This window comes from Gymnogyps californianus, chromosome 2 (genome assembly GCF_018139145.2).
Source record: "Gymnogyps californianus isolate 813 chromosome 2, ASM1813914v2, whole genome shotgun sequence".
Classification (NCBI taxonomy): domain Eukaryota; kingdom Metazoa; phylum Chordata; class Aves; order Accipitriformes; family Cathartidae; genus Gymnogyps; species Gymnogyps californianus.
The window spans coordinates 21,681,309-21,699,567 of NC_059472.1; the positions used below are offsets into that span (position 1 = coordinate 21,681,309).

Consider the following 18,259-nt stretch of genomic DNA (forward strand, 5'->3'; position numbering starts at 1 on the left):
TTAATATACGTCTGCAAAAATACAGACCATGACTGGTTTAAAGAATGATAAACGTGGTGTGTCTTTGTATCACCCTGTTGCATTCTCTTCCCTTTAAAACCATGCACTAGTGAAATTTATTTTTAAAAATAATATAAATTGTTGAAAATGGCTGATTTATTCTTTTTTTTTTTGCAAGTTGCAGCCCCAAGAAAATAATTTAAGTGTTCAGCTAAATCTGTGTCCATGCAAAAAAGTTTCTTTAATTTCATACAGTACAGTATATCCACAGAACTTTATTTTTCAGAGTCCATCATATCAGGGGTTTCACTGTATCTATAGCTGGAGGTATGAAGCCCGTCACTTTAAGTCTTGAACCTTTTCAGTATGAAGAGTTTTCAGGTCTCAAGTAACTGTTTCAAACGACAGTTGACTTTTCCAGCATCCTTACATTCTTCTTTTCTTCCAATGTCTGCTAATCCACTGACTTGTAGCATGGCTTCATGGGAGGGTAACTCCATTTCTGTGGCATAACCAAGCTTTAGGAGGGGAGGGCAGTTAAATAAAGAAACGGGAGCAACAAAACAGATATGCCATTGAAAAGGACTTTTGTTGCATGAAACAGATCGATTCTTTTAGTTTAGTCCATGGCTTCAGATTGGACCAAAACTGAATGTCCCTGAACTCCAAACCTATCAGTTCTTCATGACTTCAGTCCTTCACCTGAGGGCCTTCCATAGGGCACAATGTGTGCAACTTCCTTGAGAACACAGGATCGCGTTGCAGCCCTAGAAACAGGCTCAGAAGACACAACATTAAGCATGCAGTGTTACCAGGGTTTGCGACCTGTAATTTTATTTTTTTTGTAACGCTGGTTGCTATGACAACAGTTTCACAGCTGCTATGAGCGAGCATACGAAGGTCCTGTTGAACTTTCAAGAGATGATTGGGAAGCTCTTCTAGTGAGAGGAGCTAAAGTTGGGTCTACTAGGGAAGAAGGAGGGAAGAGTTTGAACCACCCAATCACCATGTTGGACAGGTCCAGTTCATCTAAAAGTATCTGTGCCACTCCCATAAAGGATTTGTGATCCATACGTCCATAGTCTCCCCAAACAATTATCTGTTAGCAAAGGAAACACAAGAAAATAGAAAAATTTCAGCAAAAATGATGAGAGCTTCAATCTGATTCGTCAAATGCTTCTGCTTATTTAATTATAGTAAGGAATGAAATACGTTACTGCTGACGTATTTCTGTGTATAATACGTATAAAGTTCTGTGTATACTAATCATGATGCAGTGACAGAAATGACCTGGGCAGTAACAGAGCGGTTATCCATGATACTAAAGAAAGCCCAGTGAGAGAAGGAGCCGATACGTACAGTAGAAGCAAAATAATCTACAACTAACTTTTGCTCAGTACTTTCTGCTTGCATCAACAGTTATTACTGTAGTATTTATCTGCTCAACAAGTATTTGAAATAGTAGAACTTGCCAAATGAAGCGTGACAGGAAGTTTGAACCTCATTCAGTGAAAACTGTACAGGTGACGTTTTCAGAGTCAGAAGAATATTGATGCAAATTACCTGTAAAACTTTTCCTTGGGGACTTTCTTCAAATGATAGAAGTTGCTGATAAAGTGGCTCCAGCGTTTTTCTTGCTACCTTTGTTTTCTTTTTGGCTATGCAGACTCCATTTTCTAATAGATACACCTTTACATATGGTGCTTAGAAGAAAGAAAATAAAGAACAATAAGTAAAAAAGCAGTCCAGATTTTTTGCATAACAGATGCACTGTTCTGTCACCATATGATAAAATCTGCCTTTTACTGGATATATAACTTATATGAACAAATCTCCACAAGCAGTATTAGCATTTATTCACATGCAAAGCATCCATGGATTTTCTTTACTTTTCTCCCTGGTATAATTTTTTCTTTACTACTTTTTATATGTCTCTCTTGCCATGAAACGATTCAGATTTTGACCTGGAAAAATCAGATATTCCTATATATAGTATCTCTATACTGTACAGTATGCAAAATAGGCCTATTAAGTAAATGAATGACTTGCATTGACTTTGGTGAGATTTGGATCAATGCTCCAAATTGTTAATAATTTCAAATTATCTACAAGGTGAAAATCAGTGAAGAAAAGACTCTGACACAAATTCTATTTTGGCAGAAGAGCTTGCTAAAAATATCATTATATTGTCCTTTTCACATAGTGTTATAGGACATCAGATTTATAAAATAAGGAGTAGGTATCAAATACTGGTCTACTTTTTGAGTAGGTACCTGTTCCACACCTCTTGTTGATTCCCTCTTCGTCCCTAAGATTCCTATATCACATCTTCAGTATATACCTTCCTTTCTACCCCATAACCAAGGATGCATTTGCTATTACTAAAATACTTTTGTGTCTTCTGGTAGCCCAGACGCCAGTCTGATTTTCTTTTCCTCCTGAAGTACGGTTGCTTTTTGTATACCATTTCAATACATTATGCATTTCAGTGTACAATACTGTAATCTACTGATATGTGAATTTGCTAAGAGTTTACCTAAGTTGAAGAGTAAAGCCTCAGAAGTTGGATGTTTGTTAGATTTTTTTTGTAGAACTCTATTCTTGTTGCTAAGATTTTTCTTCCTTACCTGGCAGTGTCTTTGAACCTGGTTTTACAACAAGGCCACGGGCTCGGATTATTTCTACTTCCAGTTGTCCTTTCTTGTCCATCATTCCCACCTGGATATCTCCTAGACAACAAAAAGAAATCCTGGCATTGTAATTCAGAAATACCTAAATATATGAAAAGCTATGGGAATTTCTAGGACGAATACGTGATGACTTGTATTGTCTGCATTCCACCCATAAATATGATCTGGATTTTAACACTACTAGATAATTTAATACTTATCCTCTTCACTGCTATTTACGTTAGTAAACAATTAAAAAACCCTGCAATAACATCTTGTCTCCCATTTCCCATGCCCCTATCACTTCAAATTAAATTCTTTTTTTGTCCTAAGAATTTCAGATTAAAAAAAAGCAGCAAGGGAATTAGTACAAAGCAGCTCTGTAAAATTGTTTGAAATCTCTTCACCATGCCTCTAGTTTAAGACAAGGTACGAAAAGATAACTTCTGAATATAAAAATGTCTGTAAGCACAATAATAAAAAATACTTTGCACCTAACTTTCCATTTTTATTCAATACTATGCAAGTGATTCAGAGAAAGGATTGGTCTCATTAGCCACATTTTAAAGATAGGAAACTGAAGAAGAAGAGATAAAAGACTGAATTTTTCAAAGCACCTTTCTACTTTTGAGTGTCTTAATGAGCATCCACAATTATGTTCAACTTTGGCTGAGGTTATAGTTTTGGTCTGAACTGAGTTGTTCAAAACCACATGGGAAATCCTTATTTAAAGACTTAGAATCTGGATAATTTCTATGTTCTAATTACCAGACCCAGTAGATTATATCATATTTAGAGGACATAAATGCTTACCCATTGATGGTGTTGCCAAAGTCTGTCGTCCTACAAGCTGGGCAGGACCAAGTCCATCCAGAAAATCACTGAACTGGCTGTCAGCAGCCAACCTCACACCAGGGAAAATCAAACTAAAAAAAAAAAAAAATTGAAAAAAAAACCCAAATAAATACACTTGAATTTGCCCTTTTTTGTTTTCTAGATGTTTTGCATTTAGCATTTATGGTTTTGGTACTGCTGCTCACAAGGAACTTACTTACACTGACAAGATTACAAAACAATTACTGTAATTTTCAAAACTTCAGAGTGTTCAACAAGCAGCAATTCGGCCTCCAGCATATAAACAAACAGGTGAACGAAGCACTAATCCTCACTAAGTCTGATTTCCACAGTAATATTTTTCCATCATGCTCTCTTTTCCCAACATATTAAAGACCACTGTTAATTATTGTAGAATTCATGAGACCAGTTCAATAAGACTAATACATGCCCTTACCAGTAATTTAGTTACATGAAGGTAAAACTGATCACTTTTCTCAGTCAACGTGAACTCAATGGCTGAGTGTCAAATATATCCAGTGAAATTACTACATTAGACTGAATACTGGTCCCTATTTTTAAAATCACCTTTTAAAATCAGCATTCATTATAAACATTTTGTTAAAAATGTCTTTGAGAATGACATCTATTCAATAATGGAACTGAAATCCATTGTGGCAAATGACCAAAGAAACTTAAAATTCAAATTCTTGCCATAAATTATCTGTGCCCCATTACAAGGCAACAAGAACTAATGAGATTTGTAATGACCAACCATAAATAAATGTCCATCTCAAGTGCATATAGTGCATCAACTTGGACGTGTAAGATATATTGTCCAGTACAGGCGTATCGTCCAGTGCTGTGAATACCACTAATAAATCTATCCACAGTAAGATTTTTCTGGGCAATGTCTTGGACATACCACTCAGAAGAGTTTAACTTGGGCTTTTATGAAAAGCATGACAGATGACAGTCTCATACTCGTGCCCAGATCATTTCTTCAGGATTAATTAGCAGAATCTTTGGAAAACTCTTGAGCCCAGCGAATGACACCTGGAAATGCTCTGGAAATGCTTTGCTCTGCAAAGCACAGACGTATGTGAGGAGTTTTCAGCAGAGAACCTGTCCTTTTCTGTGTTTTACTCAGTGCACTGCACCTGCTTCCCCTCCTGCCACACCGCATGCTGATGCTCTGACCCACCAGCTGCCCTTCTCATGGCATGGCAGAAATGATCCTCATCCTTCCTGCACCAGCAATGGGAGACTCTTTCAGTCACAAGGGAAGACTTAGGCTTGGTCCATCAATGACACTAGCTTGCGAAGGGAATTCTAACTGAACAGGACCTACAGCGCTCACCGCACTTTTGTCTAACTACCAGTTTCATGGAGAAACGTCAGGTAACCACAGTTATAACTGCCGCTTACTTTCCCTCAGAGCTGTAGCTGTTCATGCTCCCATCCGTCGACTCCCGGCTGGCCTGACGGGTCATCCAGTTCCTCATCTCCACGGCCAGCCCTGTCTCAGTGCTCCTCTGGACGGTGCTCCGCAGCTTCTTGCCCCCTGCTTCTGCAGAGACAAAAGAGAAGCCCCCATCGCACTGCGCTGTCGCAGCTGGACGGCCCTGCAGGGCGCTGCTGCGGGCAGCACATCACCACTCCACGTGGCAGAAACACTCCAAGCCAGAAATTAATGACCTGAACCAAACCTTCCATTTAAAAATTACCAGTTGTTTGACAATAGGCAAGCAGCATTGTAAATCTCTTTTACAGGACCTTAGTCCTGTCACCACCTGCTTTCCAAGGGCAGACAGCATACGCACAACACAAGTCTGCCCACGGAGGTAACCAGATTTACACTATCCATAGCCTAGTGTGTTTAAAATACATTTTCTCTGGATGAATACATCCCTCTTAGGAATTCAATTAAAATGTTACCATTATGTCAAAACCTGCAGTGTCTGAGGAACGTTCTAATTCAGGTGAATTATTTGATTTAAAAACATTTGGTCATTATCTGCTAAATCAAGTTACAGATATCCATTAGTGAGGATAGTAAACAACAAATCAAAACCCCTTCCCATTCTTTTTTCTTTATTCACGCTCTTCTCATTTCACTAGCTGCTTTAACTTTATATCTAAAAAATACAGTATTGACTTTTATGCACAATATGAAACTTTATTACCACCTCCAAGAGTTACAATTTTTGTATCTGCTTGCATAGTTTAGTTTTAGTTGTAAAAACAGCAAAGTGACAGATAGCTGGGTATCAGACAAGGGAAAAAATACTCAAAACTTGATATAGTAGCATTTTAGTATAGGAATTTTGATCAAGACCTCAGCTGGAAGATATATTGAAAGCACCACCAAAAAACCAAAAAAAAAAAGAAAAGAAAGAAATGAGTAGGAATGAAGCTTCAGTTTTTCTTTCATGAATAAGACAGTCACTCCATGTCATTTCTGATTTTAAATGCTGTTCCCTGCAATGGGGCAAGGAATTCTGTATTCCAATTTCTTTCATCTGTTCAGTACCCCCGACTTCAGCACAGTGATGTGTGATGTACTGATAATATTATAAAAGAGCCATAACTCTAAATGTACACAACACCAAATAATATCAGAACTCTTAAATATTGATACAATGAGGGTAGAGTAATATCCAGTATCCTAGGATAGGTAGGGACTCACCCTCTTCTGCAGTTGTTTGTACCTCTGCTACCCTTTACACCTTCTCTGGCTCATCATGTACCAGAGGTCAGAAGAACTGCGGGACCTGTGGGGTCGGTGAAACTCTAGGGATTTGAGAAAGGAAATGAGCAAGGGAGGAGATTGTCCTGGGATAAGGACTCTCACACCCCAAGGAGAACGTGTGAGCACAGGGGCTGGCTTAGAGTAAGAGGACCTGCACCCTCAGACAGGGAATAGGAGAGGGACATGGATTTCACATTTTCAGTGTCACTCTGTCCTACAGGCTGCAGTGTGGGCTGAAGTCTCCCAGGCCCTCCAGTCAGGAGGGATATTAGGTCAGATAAAGAACACAGGAATTTTACTGAAGTGGGAAATAGACACCCAAAATGCTTTGAAACCCACTGGCCCCTTGTCAAGAAAGATTAATAACTTTGCAATATTAGCAGTAGTGAGACATTTCTATAGTAGTATCATGAGTGGTTCAAATCGTATTGCTTATTACAAGCCTTCTACGCATTCCTTAAGACCGTAACTTTTAATCAGTATATAAAAATAACAGAAGTAATAATTTTCCTCTAGAACTTCAGCTACCCACATGAATTTATTACCCAACAGAGTGAAATAATTTTTTTACTATGTCAAAACTACTTCTGAAAATGCCCATCAATATCTGGTGCAATAAATACAAATTAAAAAGATACAAGGCTAACATGACATATGAAAAATGAAGGGCAGAAGTCAAAAATTTCATTTCTATTGGTTTGTACTGTGCCAAGTGTCTGCTGGTTTTATTATTTATATTAAACTAATGAAAGCTGGCAGCTGACTTCCAACACTGGTCCAGAGTTGTTCTAAAATCCAATCACTCATATCAAAGAAATATTCCCACAAAACTGCCAGGAAAAAATTGTGCTATAGTTTTGTAGAAGAGGTACACTGCGTCATAGTTACATGTGAAAGGCACTCAACTCCTGAAGCCCCATGCTCTTTTCATTCAAGTATTGTTACAGGATATTACTCCTCCGTTGTAAGATCTCTTTTGATTAGTAAGCATTCATTTTCGTCCAGCCTTGTTGAATGGTGGTCATTCTTGGTTCGTTGTTGCAAACATGAATTCTCTCATGCAAATTTAACAGAACATCTCTGTCTTGCATGATTCTTCAATCTCTTCGTATGATATCTTTCAAAGATTTTGGGGTTTGGGATAAATACATGTTTGAATACGTGATATGTGAAGGAGTATATAGTAACTTTTATTAATTAGTAAGGCAGATTTTTTTCTGAATTAGAATTATAAGTCTGTATGTCTTCACTCTAGCAGAACGTTCACAGAAAAAAATTAACACATCTGTTGCACATCAATTTACTGAGAAATCAAGGCAGAACTGGTGCAATTGCCATTCAAGTCTTCACAGAGGCACATGTGTAGCTGTTCTTAGCATCTCTCTGAATCCTATTTTAATGCAGTTTTACTTTCCCGCATTCATTTTAACTGAAATAAGTGCTCTGGTTCACATGAAGACAGGCCGGCAGCTGAGAAGATGAAACTTTGATACAGCATGAAAGTTAGGCACGCATAGTATATCCAACTTTTGTATAAGTGCAGGTGATAAACTAATTATTTTGACCTTAACACTGAATTTAAGGAGGGTTGAAAAAAGGCTATGTGAATAACTATTTTCCAGTTTTCAACACAAACAGGCAGAACTCTCTGATGGTCTCGAAAGAGAAAGATCTGACCTTTCAGCAAAAAGGCTCTTAATCATGATATTGATACTTCTTGAAATAAGAATTGAAGATTTTAACAGCAAAATCGCAATTTGGAATAGAAGTACAGAAGACCACCCAGATCACAGGCGTGACTCCTGAGCCACTGCTTTAGAGACAAATATTCTTTCAGATTAAACTTGGCTCGTGTAATAATACACATGAGAAATACCTACACTTGATTGCCCACAATACTATCAATACATTGGTCCCCGGAAAAATGTAATAAATCAAAAATAATCCCACAAATCCTCAAACAATTTAAAAGCAAAGACAGTGTTTACATAATCCATAATTTGTGTTTCATAAATTCAGCGTTAAAATACTTAAAAGGTTGCAAGTAGCAATGAAAATGCTAAGTAGTTACTCAACTCAAAGAAATAGCCTTTGGTGCCATATTCCAAGCTGTAGCTGGTAGAAGATCTGGTTGAAGGTCTTACCACTCTAGTAAATCCAAACTGTTTTCCCTCATTCCTGCCTGGAAATTAAAACCTCCTCTATTGTGCTAATTCAACTACTTGTGTGGCTGCATTCTGTACTGGACCCAGCCCAAAAGGAACAAACCAACAATGTGTTTTAAAGTTGTTCTTTTTCTTTTAAGACAGATCATTTCCCAAAAACATTTGTGAAAACAAACATACAGTTGAATGAACCCAGTTGAGGTGATGCTAATCTCTAGCTAGATGAGTAACTTGGGAATGCATCTGACACTAACACAGAAGTAAACATGTAACTAGTGCCGCTGTAAAAGTGGGGGTTGGTTTTATAATCATAAAGTATATATACATATACACTCACCTCATGCACGCTGTTTTTAATCCTACCAAGTGAAAGGATGCGGAAACAAGAGAGTTTAGTAGTGTACTTTGTTGCTAAGTATGTTGCTGACCACCTACACTGAAAATCATTTTACTCACAATTTACTAAGCTCTAATAAAGAACATTGAAAATGTTCTTCAAATTAGTATAATCTAATTGCCCTAGAAAGAATAAATTTCTCTCAAGTCCCCATCACAAAATATGGAATATATTATCTGAAAAACACTCGTTCAGATTCTTGCAGCCATATTGTAAGGAGTGGAATAAATTATCAGAAATAATTGCTTTGGCATTTATGAAAGCACATTCATTCTTACAGTTAATCACACTGGTGATTTAACTAATATGGTTACTGCAAATAGACTCCACAGGCCACATTTTCTAAATTACACATGGAATTATTTGTTCCCACAACTTGGAGTGCAAATCACTTGCAAATTAGGGGTGCAAAACTACTGATATGATCTTCAATAGCAGATGAGGACAAGTCGAAAACTGCAGTGAATGCAACAGATTACTTTCCGTGATCTGGGATCTAGCCAGATAAAATCTGCCTTCGGTGGGGAGAGTGAGAGCTCTCAGCTCGCTCTCAGCAAGAGCTTCCAACTACTGCTCACCACCAGGCACAGAGCCTCAAGAGAGAACATCGCTGGTGCCGGCAGAGACAGGCTGGCTATGCCAGTGCCCAGGTGGTACACGATCTCTTGGTAGGACTTGGACTGAGTACAGAGCAGCTGTGGCTTCAGAAACACACTCAAGTGCTTGAGGTGCCTCTGCTCTGCTCTCCTCACCTCACCAAAAAGGCTGCATAAATACTGCTTCAGTCTTTTCATTTGAACTCAGGAGTTAGCTGCCTGTAAGTGACCATTTTTCAAGAGTAAAGCTCTTTACATATCTAGAGATCTGCTCTGGGCATGTTAAGAACAGGTTAGATAAAATCATCAGAGACAGTCCAAGGACGTTTGATCCTACCTAAGAAAAGGGGGATGGGGTAGGTCTCAAATTCCCTTGCAGCCGCACAATTCTGGGTCTGGAACAGCCCAGGTTTTGAATGAGACATTTAGCTCTTGTTGAAGCACTGCTGGGAACCACAGCTGAGTTGTTTCTTTCCTTGTGTCACCCACAGACACCAAGCAGCAGCCATGGATTAGGATCTACTAATTTAAGCAGGCCTTGGGAAACCCAAATTCCACTGTCACCTCAGTTTGAGAAGCTCTGAGCCCATCTCACCAATTGTCAGAGGCCAGTGCTAATGACCAGCTTATGAAGTGTCCTGTTACAGTCCTTCTGATGAAGTTTTTTCACAGCGCATGCTGTAAGCATTTATGAAGCCCAAAGAGCATTTGCAGGGCCAGGGAGAAACTATAGCCAGGGGCTCTCCCTTACTTTGCACTTGTAAGGAAGAAGGGAAGATGTGTTCCAGTTCCTGCTCCCATGAATATCTGAATGCAAAACACTAAGAAATTCTGACTGGGATGGGGATGGCCTGCCCTGGTAGCCCAAAAGCAGAGCTGCCTTCAGTAGGGAAGCTCTTCAGTATAGGAGCAGACAGGTTTGGAAAGCCTGAGAGAGCCTGGACTGATAGCCTCAGTTTGCACTATGCGTTTCTAAATTTCTTAGGAGGCCTCACTAGTTTTTCATTTTCAGTCAAAAAATACTTCTTGACTCTTGTCCTGTGCCCTTGTGTTTCCTCCTCTCTCTTTCCTCTGGCCATACTGGAAGCATGGTTAATTAAGATTAAGGTTAACTAAGACAGCACCTAAGAAAAAGTGAAAGAAACAGATAATTGAACGAAATAATCAGCTGCAAAACTGTTGCTTGAGCTTCTGGTCAAAGGCTGGTAGAGAAGCTTTCGAGTCCCATTCTTGATGAATTCCCATATACAGGACCCAAGAAGCAGCCACCACAAATCTCAGTTGTCCCCGGGATATAAAGCTTTGGCCAGATTGCAGCATGCTTTGTCTGCATGTCATTTCCCTGTCATGGCAAGGCTGGTCATACGTTCAATCTGGAAAAGATCCCCATGGCTTGTTGTGGCCGCATGATGTGAAGTCAGTGTACCACACACAGCTGCCAAGCAATGCTGTGGTTTAAGGCAGGTACCTGCTCCTTATTCTCTCCCACTTTTTAATGTGTTTAAAGTTGTATTCTGCCACTTTAATTTCACTGCTGTGCTGATGTCCATTCTTTAGTCCTAACTGACCTTTCAGCAAATTCTTAAGAGCATCAGACAATAGAAACTGCTTTTGTCTGTGTGGGGCATCCATCAGTTTAAGCTCTTCGACACCTGCAGTCCCAAAAGTTTTTGAAACATTTTTACAAGACTTAAGTGTTAACAAAGAGCTGTTTTTCTACATACATGATAATTACTTAATGTTCCTAAAATTCCAGTATCCTCTGTATTATTATTCAGAATCACTACTGAACATGCTACATATAAAAAGGACAAATAGCCATCTCTGACAGCTTAGAGCTTGTTTTTAATACCTGTGCTATGTAACATTCCCTGGAAATCCCAAATAAGTATATACAGAACCACAGCATGGAGGTTTGCTGCTTGGCCATTTCCTTGACAAAGAATTTACCCGTGATAACAGACAACCGATGGACTGGGAGCCATCCCAGGGAATCAAAACTAAATAACCGCACCTGTAAGGATGAGAGGTGTTAGTACTGATGTGATTTCCACTTCTTTTTTGGTTACTTGGCTCTGACTATATAACAAATGTTGATTACAGATCTTGATTGTAACGCACAGTAAGAAAATAAAGTATTTTTTATATTTTAGTCACCTGTTTGGCCCAAGAGAGATCAGGACATCTCTATTACATTTATGCTATTTTTTTCAAATGTATGACTGCAGGGCCAGTAAGGAACGTTTTCTTCAAATTTGTGTAAGCTGTATTTCCAAGTCAGCTGCTATAGTGAGGTCTACTGAGCTAGTAAACTACTCCTTGACTAGCCAGTCCAACCAGAGATCCATAAAGGTTTGAATCTAACTTGGAAAAATACTGTTGCACATTAAATGTCTCAAATATGGGATCATAAAAAGAGTTTAGTTCTGATGCAATATAAGAACAGCAGACATCAAATGCAGAATTAATATGTTATCCTAATTACTTTTATTTAGAAATGCACAACTCCTGACAGTGAGATGTGAATCAGAAACACAACTGCCCACAGCCACTCAGGCCTTTCCAGCACTTCTGTAGAAGTCTCTGTTTCTGTTACTGGTAAGACCATCGGTTTTCTAAGTGTGGTCAGAGGATGCACCTGCCAAAAGCCTCGTACGATTGCTGTAAAACCGAACACAGAGATATGACAATGAAGAAGCACGTGGCGTTGCAGCCCACAGCTGTATGTCCCATGTGCCACGTGACCTGAATGAACAGTTTTTCAGGAACCCTCATTTAGACCAGTTACGATCTCCACACAGATAAATGTTCTTATCACTCAAATATAATAGGTCGGACTTTGTGCATATTTTGTGCATGTGTCAAAACAGAATGGTAGCATTTTATATCCACTTTGTACATCCTGTACAACAATCTACATGACTACAAAAAGTGCAAAGCAGTGGGAAATCAGTGTCAGCGCCAAGCTATTAAAATCCTGAAAAAATAGAGCAAGCAATTTTGTGGAATTACATTCTAATTTTATATACCATTTACATAAGGAATCACTAAAGAGATGCACATCTTCACCACAAGAAATCTTTAAACCCAGTCTTTGATTTTGCCAATGACAAAGGATGACCATCTTAAGTAAAAAGAAACCATCATTGCAGTTTTGAGTGATAATGTTTTTATCTTTATACGTACATTCAATTTGCTGGATGTATAGCATTCTTATACACTTATTAATAAAAATTATTCCATGCAGTGCCAACAGCAGATTCAAACTTAAACAGTGAAGACTGTGTATATTGAGGAGCTCAGAATTGCTTTTTTATTTTTGTATTATATGAATTGAGAGATACTTTCTAAATATGCAATAATGACAGTAACACCATTCTTTAACTCAACCTTGATTATTTTTAGTATAGCTAGGGTCATTACATACACTATCAGACGGATCTGTGCAGCATTTTTGAATGATGTAGCAAGTGTGTTGAAACAATTCAACACCCTCTGTTAGGGCTTAATGAGATAGATGGTGCCAAGTAGTTGGATGGCTACTGAGATTACACAAATTAGAAAGAGTTCTTCCTCCCAGCTTTGTCTAAGATGAGTAATGATACCATGCAAATATCATTATTTAAATAACCACAGCTCCCAAAACTCTGAGCAAATTTCACACTGTAATGACCCATTTTCAAACTACTGCTGTTAAACATTTACCTCTCCAATTGAAACAACGGCAACACAGCGTGCCGCTGCTCTGACTACACTGTTGACCTTGCCATTGAAAAATGACAATTACAGCATGTAGATATGAGACAGGTTTTTTCAGGTTTATGTAGGTACCACCAGAGATGAAACCTGTCATACACTGTAGCTTCACTGCTGCTGTTATAGACATACCTGAGTTATCTGTTAGCTATTCAGGTACACGCTGCAATGTAACTAGCAGCTCAGAAGAGAAATACAACAAATATAAAAGAAATACAGCTTTAAAACTCTGTTGGGCATTTCTATCATATAGTCAGGTTGAAGTATGTTGTACTTTGAATGTCAATCCTTCTGCAGTCTCTTCTACTTTTCTGTTGATTTTCCAGATGTTTCCCAGAATACATGTGTTTTGTTTGTCACACTCTTTACTTCACCAGCAACGGTATAGGTTTTTCTATGCTTCTTTTTTAAAAGGTCTTACCCATCTTGGCATCTACATCTGCTTCATCAGTATAGTACCTGAGTGCAATTGGTAAAAACACTTGGGACTAGAAAGAGAGATGCAAATTGCTGGAAATGACTTCTGTACTGCCTCCACGCTGGAGTCAGCCCAAGGAGCTGTGGAAGTGGGGGAGATCCAGCCCCACCACACTGCCAGAAAGGCTGACTCAGCTCAGCCCCTGAGCAGTGCCCTAGCAGCAAACGTAAAAAAATTATCGACCATAAACTTAAATGTCGTACAGATTCTGTACGGAATGATTATTATTCCATATTCGGAGTGATTTTTATCCTCTAAGACGAGCCAGCCCACTGTTGCATGAGACGTGCAGCAGACAATCTCTGGCGTGTTAGCATCAATCAAGCTAAGGTCTTTAAAGCTTCATCTTTTACAGCAGATACCCTGCCACATGGCAGTATACCCTTCTTTCATATTCCACCTTGGCTCTGCCTATGAACATTCCACGTAAACAAGGTCATCTTTACCACCAAGGCCAAAAAGTAGGCCAATTCCCCCAAGAAGATGTAGTTATTCTCATTTTCTTCATTGCCTGACACTCCTACTATTACTTTATTCTTTTTAAGAGGATAATTTTAAAGCATAACTACTTCATGTGCAAGATTCTCTTCACTTTAATAATTACTGTGTTAATGAATTTATTGTTACTACTTCCCCCATTTTCTATTTCTGGTTAAATTATTGTCTGCTTGTTATTGTCTACTGGGACCTCCAGAGGGACAGTGTGATCTGGCGGCCTAACCACAGGAACAGAATCCAGGAACTGCCGAGCTTTATTCCAGCTGTACCAATGAGCAATGATTAATCGGTGAGAAATGCCACTGAAGCCAATAACAGCGCTCAGCTGAGCAGTTCAGCATACATTTAATTAAGTCCTGATCCTTCATGCACTAGCATCAATGGCAACATTCCTGCTGATATCTGTGTGGGACTGAATAACCCCTCGAGCAAGTTGCCCAGATAGTGAGCAGCCAGGTGACAGGAGCCTATAATGTGCTTCTATTCCTGCTGAACTCCTGCAGCAACACTTAGATACTTCTTTCGGTAGACATCAATAGGCAAAACTGTAATGTATCTTCCCCTCAGCTAACACAACTAATTCTTGCTATTTTTGGCATGATTGTCTTGGACTGAAGAACATTCTGTGGCTTTTTTTTTTTAAATTGCCTTTTGTTTTTCTAACATACTGGGAGACCAAGATGCTTTCCAGTTCTTTCTAAGTTAATTTATGTCTTAAATTATCATAAATTATCTCTTGAATTGTCTTCAGCACCTGCAAAGCATTTGACTTTCCCCTTGAATCTCATAACTTCACTACCACCCAAAAACTTTGGCAAAAGGAGACATTAAATTGAAATATCCTCCCTTTTGGAGGGCATAGTTCTGCACACAGATCTTGCAATGACTAGCAGTTCCATAGCTGCACTCCTGGCAACCTGCTATTTAACAGTTTGTATCAACACCTCAGTGTAAATGCAAATCAGAAGTGAATGTAAATAGAGTATAAAAAGGAAACTGTAGCGCAAATTTATTACAGCAAACAATACGCACAGTGTAATTTGAGGAAGCACCAAGTTAACAGTCCCACTCATAAAAACAGACCTAGGCTTTCTAGTGACCACATGCGATCTGAGTCTCTCTCTTCTTTTCTCAGTGTATGTTGGATAACTGTAATTCTTCTCCAGTAACCTTCTTGTACAAGAAGAATTCACTTGCTCTAGCATTTTCCAGTTGTCCACAGGAAAGTTTAGTAAACTCATATCCACTACTTCTAAATACATTATGTGCATGAAATGTTGCACTGTGACTACACAGACATCTAAAAGGATGTCACACACATTTACATTGGAAATTCCGTGGTCTTTTGAATTTAATGACAAAATTTCCTTTAACTTCAACAAAGCCAGGATTTCAGACAGAATGTGAGGCTTGGGATGCTTCAAGAGCGTTCAGATAGGTACTGATTTGCCCTCTGTCTCCACACCTCTTCAACAATTTCCACATAGTTTAAATCTGTTCCAAGCATTATTTGATGCCAATTCTCACTTTACTATGCAGGCTGTACACTTCATCATCAATGAATCTAACAAAAAATGCAAGACACCCTTTAATAACCCTGATACTCTGATAACATACGTAATTTGCTCTGGTACCATATGACGTGTTAGTTCTGTGTGTGCACATGCACACATGTCAAATAAATTGATGATGAAAAAACTGATTTTTCAATACCTTTTACTAGACACAGCTGAGAATAATAAACTCCTTTAAAAATAACAAATGTGAATAAACTTGAAGGACTCATCTAACTGATCAGCAAGTAGGAAATGCTAGAGTGAACAGCAGTTCCCTGTGCTGCAAACCTGGCCAACCATGGCAAGTTCATGGCTACCAAGTGGAAAACTGCAGCCTTTCCAGAGCCTGCTTCTTCAATACATCATAGCCTGGATGCCAGGGCTTAAGAAGTCTCCTTCTTTAATCAACTGACACTCAAATGGATCTTCTCAAGCATCGTGTTCAAAAATAGTTTCTAAAATTATTCTTATTAATACATTGTATTGAGTTACTTACTATTCGGTTACTTCTGAACTTGACAGTACTCATCTTCTTTCATACCCAAAGATATACCTATAGACCAGTGTATTCATTTCAGCACTTAATGAACAAAAGTCTTTGAAAGAGTATCACAAATAAATGCCTCAACAGGTCAGATTTTCTATTTGTATTAAAAATGTGATTGAGTGGGAAATGTAAAAGCACCCCTGTAGCAGGTTATCTTTTTTTAACCTATCCATCATATGCAGAAATAACTACATCTTGAGGATGGATAACTTATGAAGTGGGTTTAACATCTACCTTTTTTAGATTAAACTGTAAAAGAGCATTAAGTACGTGAACATGGGAGTGCATGTACCACACCCACTTAAGGACACTGGTGGTACATAAATATAATTGCATAAAAGCACTCAGAAGACAACAAATTCCAATATGAGTGCAGAGGTGCCATCAAAAAAAACCCATCGCATTTTTTTCTTTCTAGTCTCAGTGAGAGCACTTGGGAAAAGAGTTTAGCTGTCATGCCTGTCACTCCCTCTGTAACCTGGTACGTCTGAAATCTCAGGTAGCAGAAACTCTGCTCCATAAAAACTGCATAGCAATTACTTCTCTATTTTTTCATTAGAATTACATCAAATGCATTTTCAAGTGTAGCCTACATCTAAATAGGATCAGATAACGTAAATCAGCACATGTAAAAAAATCAGTATACATTCTTTTAACACTTCTGCTTAAATAACTTGCCAGCACAAACTAAATAAATAATTACAATTACCCTTAAATTAACAGATATTCCTCTACCGACTTCTGTATATTTCATATTTCTTTGAACCAGTGAACAGTTTTAAACATACACAGATCTCAGCTGAGGAATAAGTTAAGTGTTTCCTAGAGAAGTAAAGAAAACAGACCAGAACAAAACAAATCAATACTCTGATTTCACACAGGATTAATGCAATTATTGTAACTAATAATCAGGACTGAAAAGACAACTATTCTGGAATGATAGAGAAAAAAATCTTTAAAGCATGTTTAGCATAATCTATGATATTTTCAGTGTTTTAAAAATGTGTGTTTTCAGCCATAGTGTTTATTAGCACGTCAAAAGATTAAAAATGCCCTCTGAAGCCTACCCTGCAGTCTACTGGCAATATTTTGCAGTTCACTTCATCGTTCAAGGCAGGGAGCAGATGAGAGTACTGAAGGACAGCACACGCCGCCCCAGGGAGCAGCTCCCTCTTTTCTATGGAAGGGGGCAACCTGGCCAGCCCCAGAGTAGGGTCCAGGGGAAAGGCGAGGGACCGCACCTCGGCATTCGCATCAGAAAAGGAAAGGTGCTTTGGAGAAGAGACTTCAGGGACTGTTGCACGTGAAAAGCTAAATCAAGCTGTGTGAAGGTTGGCGACAAACATTTGCCGCTGAACTCTCGGCCTGAGATGTGAAAGGTGATATATGCATATGCAAATATTTAAAATACAGATTATGAATGCTACACATACATAGCTGATACACGTTCGTCTAGCAGCATCGGACAAATACTGCTGTCTTAATTTGATATTGCTCAAATCTGTTGAAGGTGCACTATGCTCCATTAATCTTAATTAAATTAAAAATCTTGATTTAGTTCTGATTAACACTGGGAAGACAATCAGTTCATTCTATATGTAAACATATTTAAACACACTAGATTATTTTCTTTACGAAACCAGTATTTTCAAAACAAACTCATGAAACACCAGTTCTGTCCTGGGTAGGGTTTGGTGCCATGCTTAACTACACATGTACATTCATTACACACATTCCAAGTAGTAACTGGAACTTTTTATTTTTCAGTTTTTTTGATAGCTAGCTTAGGTTTTGTTATTTTCTTTCTTTTTGGCCACAGTTATACAGAAAATCCATTGCATTTATCTTCTTTGTTATGTAAAGTTCTGGTCCTGCAACAGATACATGGAAATTACACACACGCTTTACTGGTTGGACTTACTTTTATGAGTAGAGATTAACTGTGAGACCTGCAAGGTCTACTTGTACGCATAGCCTTCTACCTACGCTGCTGTTCCTAAGAAAAAGTTAA

The 18,259-nt window shown here is 38.5% G+C and overlaps 1 protein-coding gene across 41 annotated transcripts in view; it reads right to left on the bottom strand.

The window, feature by feature from the left end:
- Nucleotides 1–880: 880 nt before the first annotated feature.
- The window catches only part of RIMS2 (regulating synaptic membrane exocytosis 2), a 487,486-nt gene continuing 470,107 nt past the window's right edge, over nt 881–18,259 (bottom strand). For 40 of the 41 annotated variants that reach the window (XM_050891125.1, XM_050891104.1, XM_050891114.1 and 37 more), the window contains 5 exons: nt 4,932–5,073; nt 3,483–3,595; nt 2,628–2,729; nt 1,564–1,703; nt 881–1,099 (listed from right to left, as the gene is read on the bottom strand). In XM_050891125.1, coding sequence (XP_050747082.1) covers nt 881–1,099; nt 1,564–1,703; nt 2,628–2,729; nt 3,483–3,595; nt 4,932–5,073 — 716 coding nt within the window. The remainder of the gene's footprint in view (nt 1,100–1,563; nt 1,704–2,627; nt 2,730–3,482; nt 3,596–4,931; nt 5,074–18,259) is intronic. The other variant, XM_050891143.1, reaches the window with a different exon arrangement.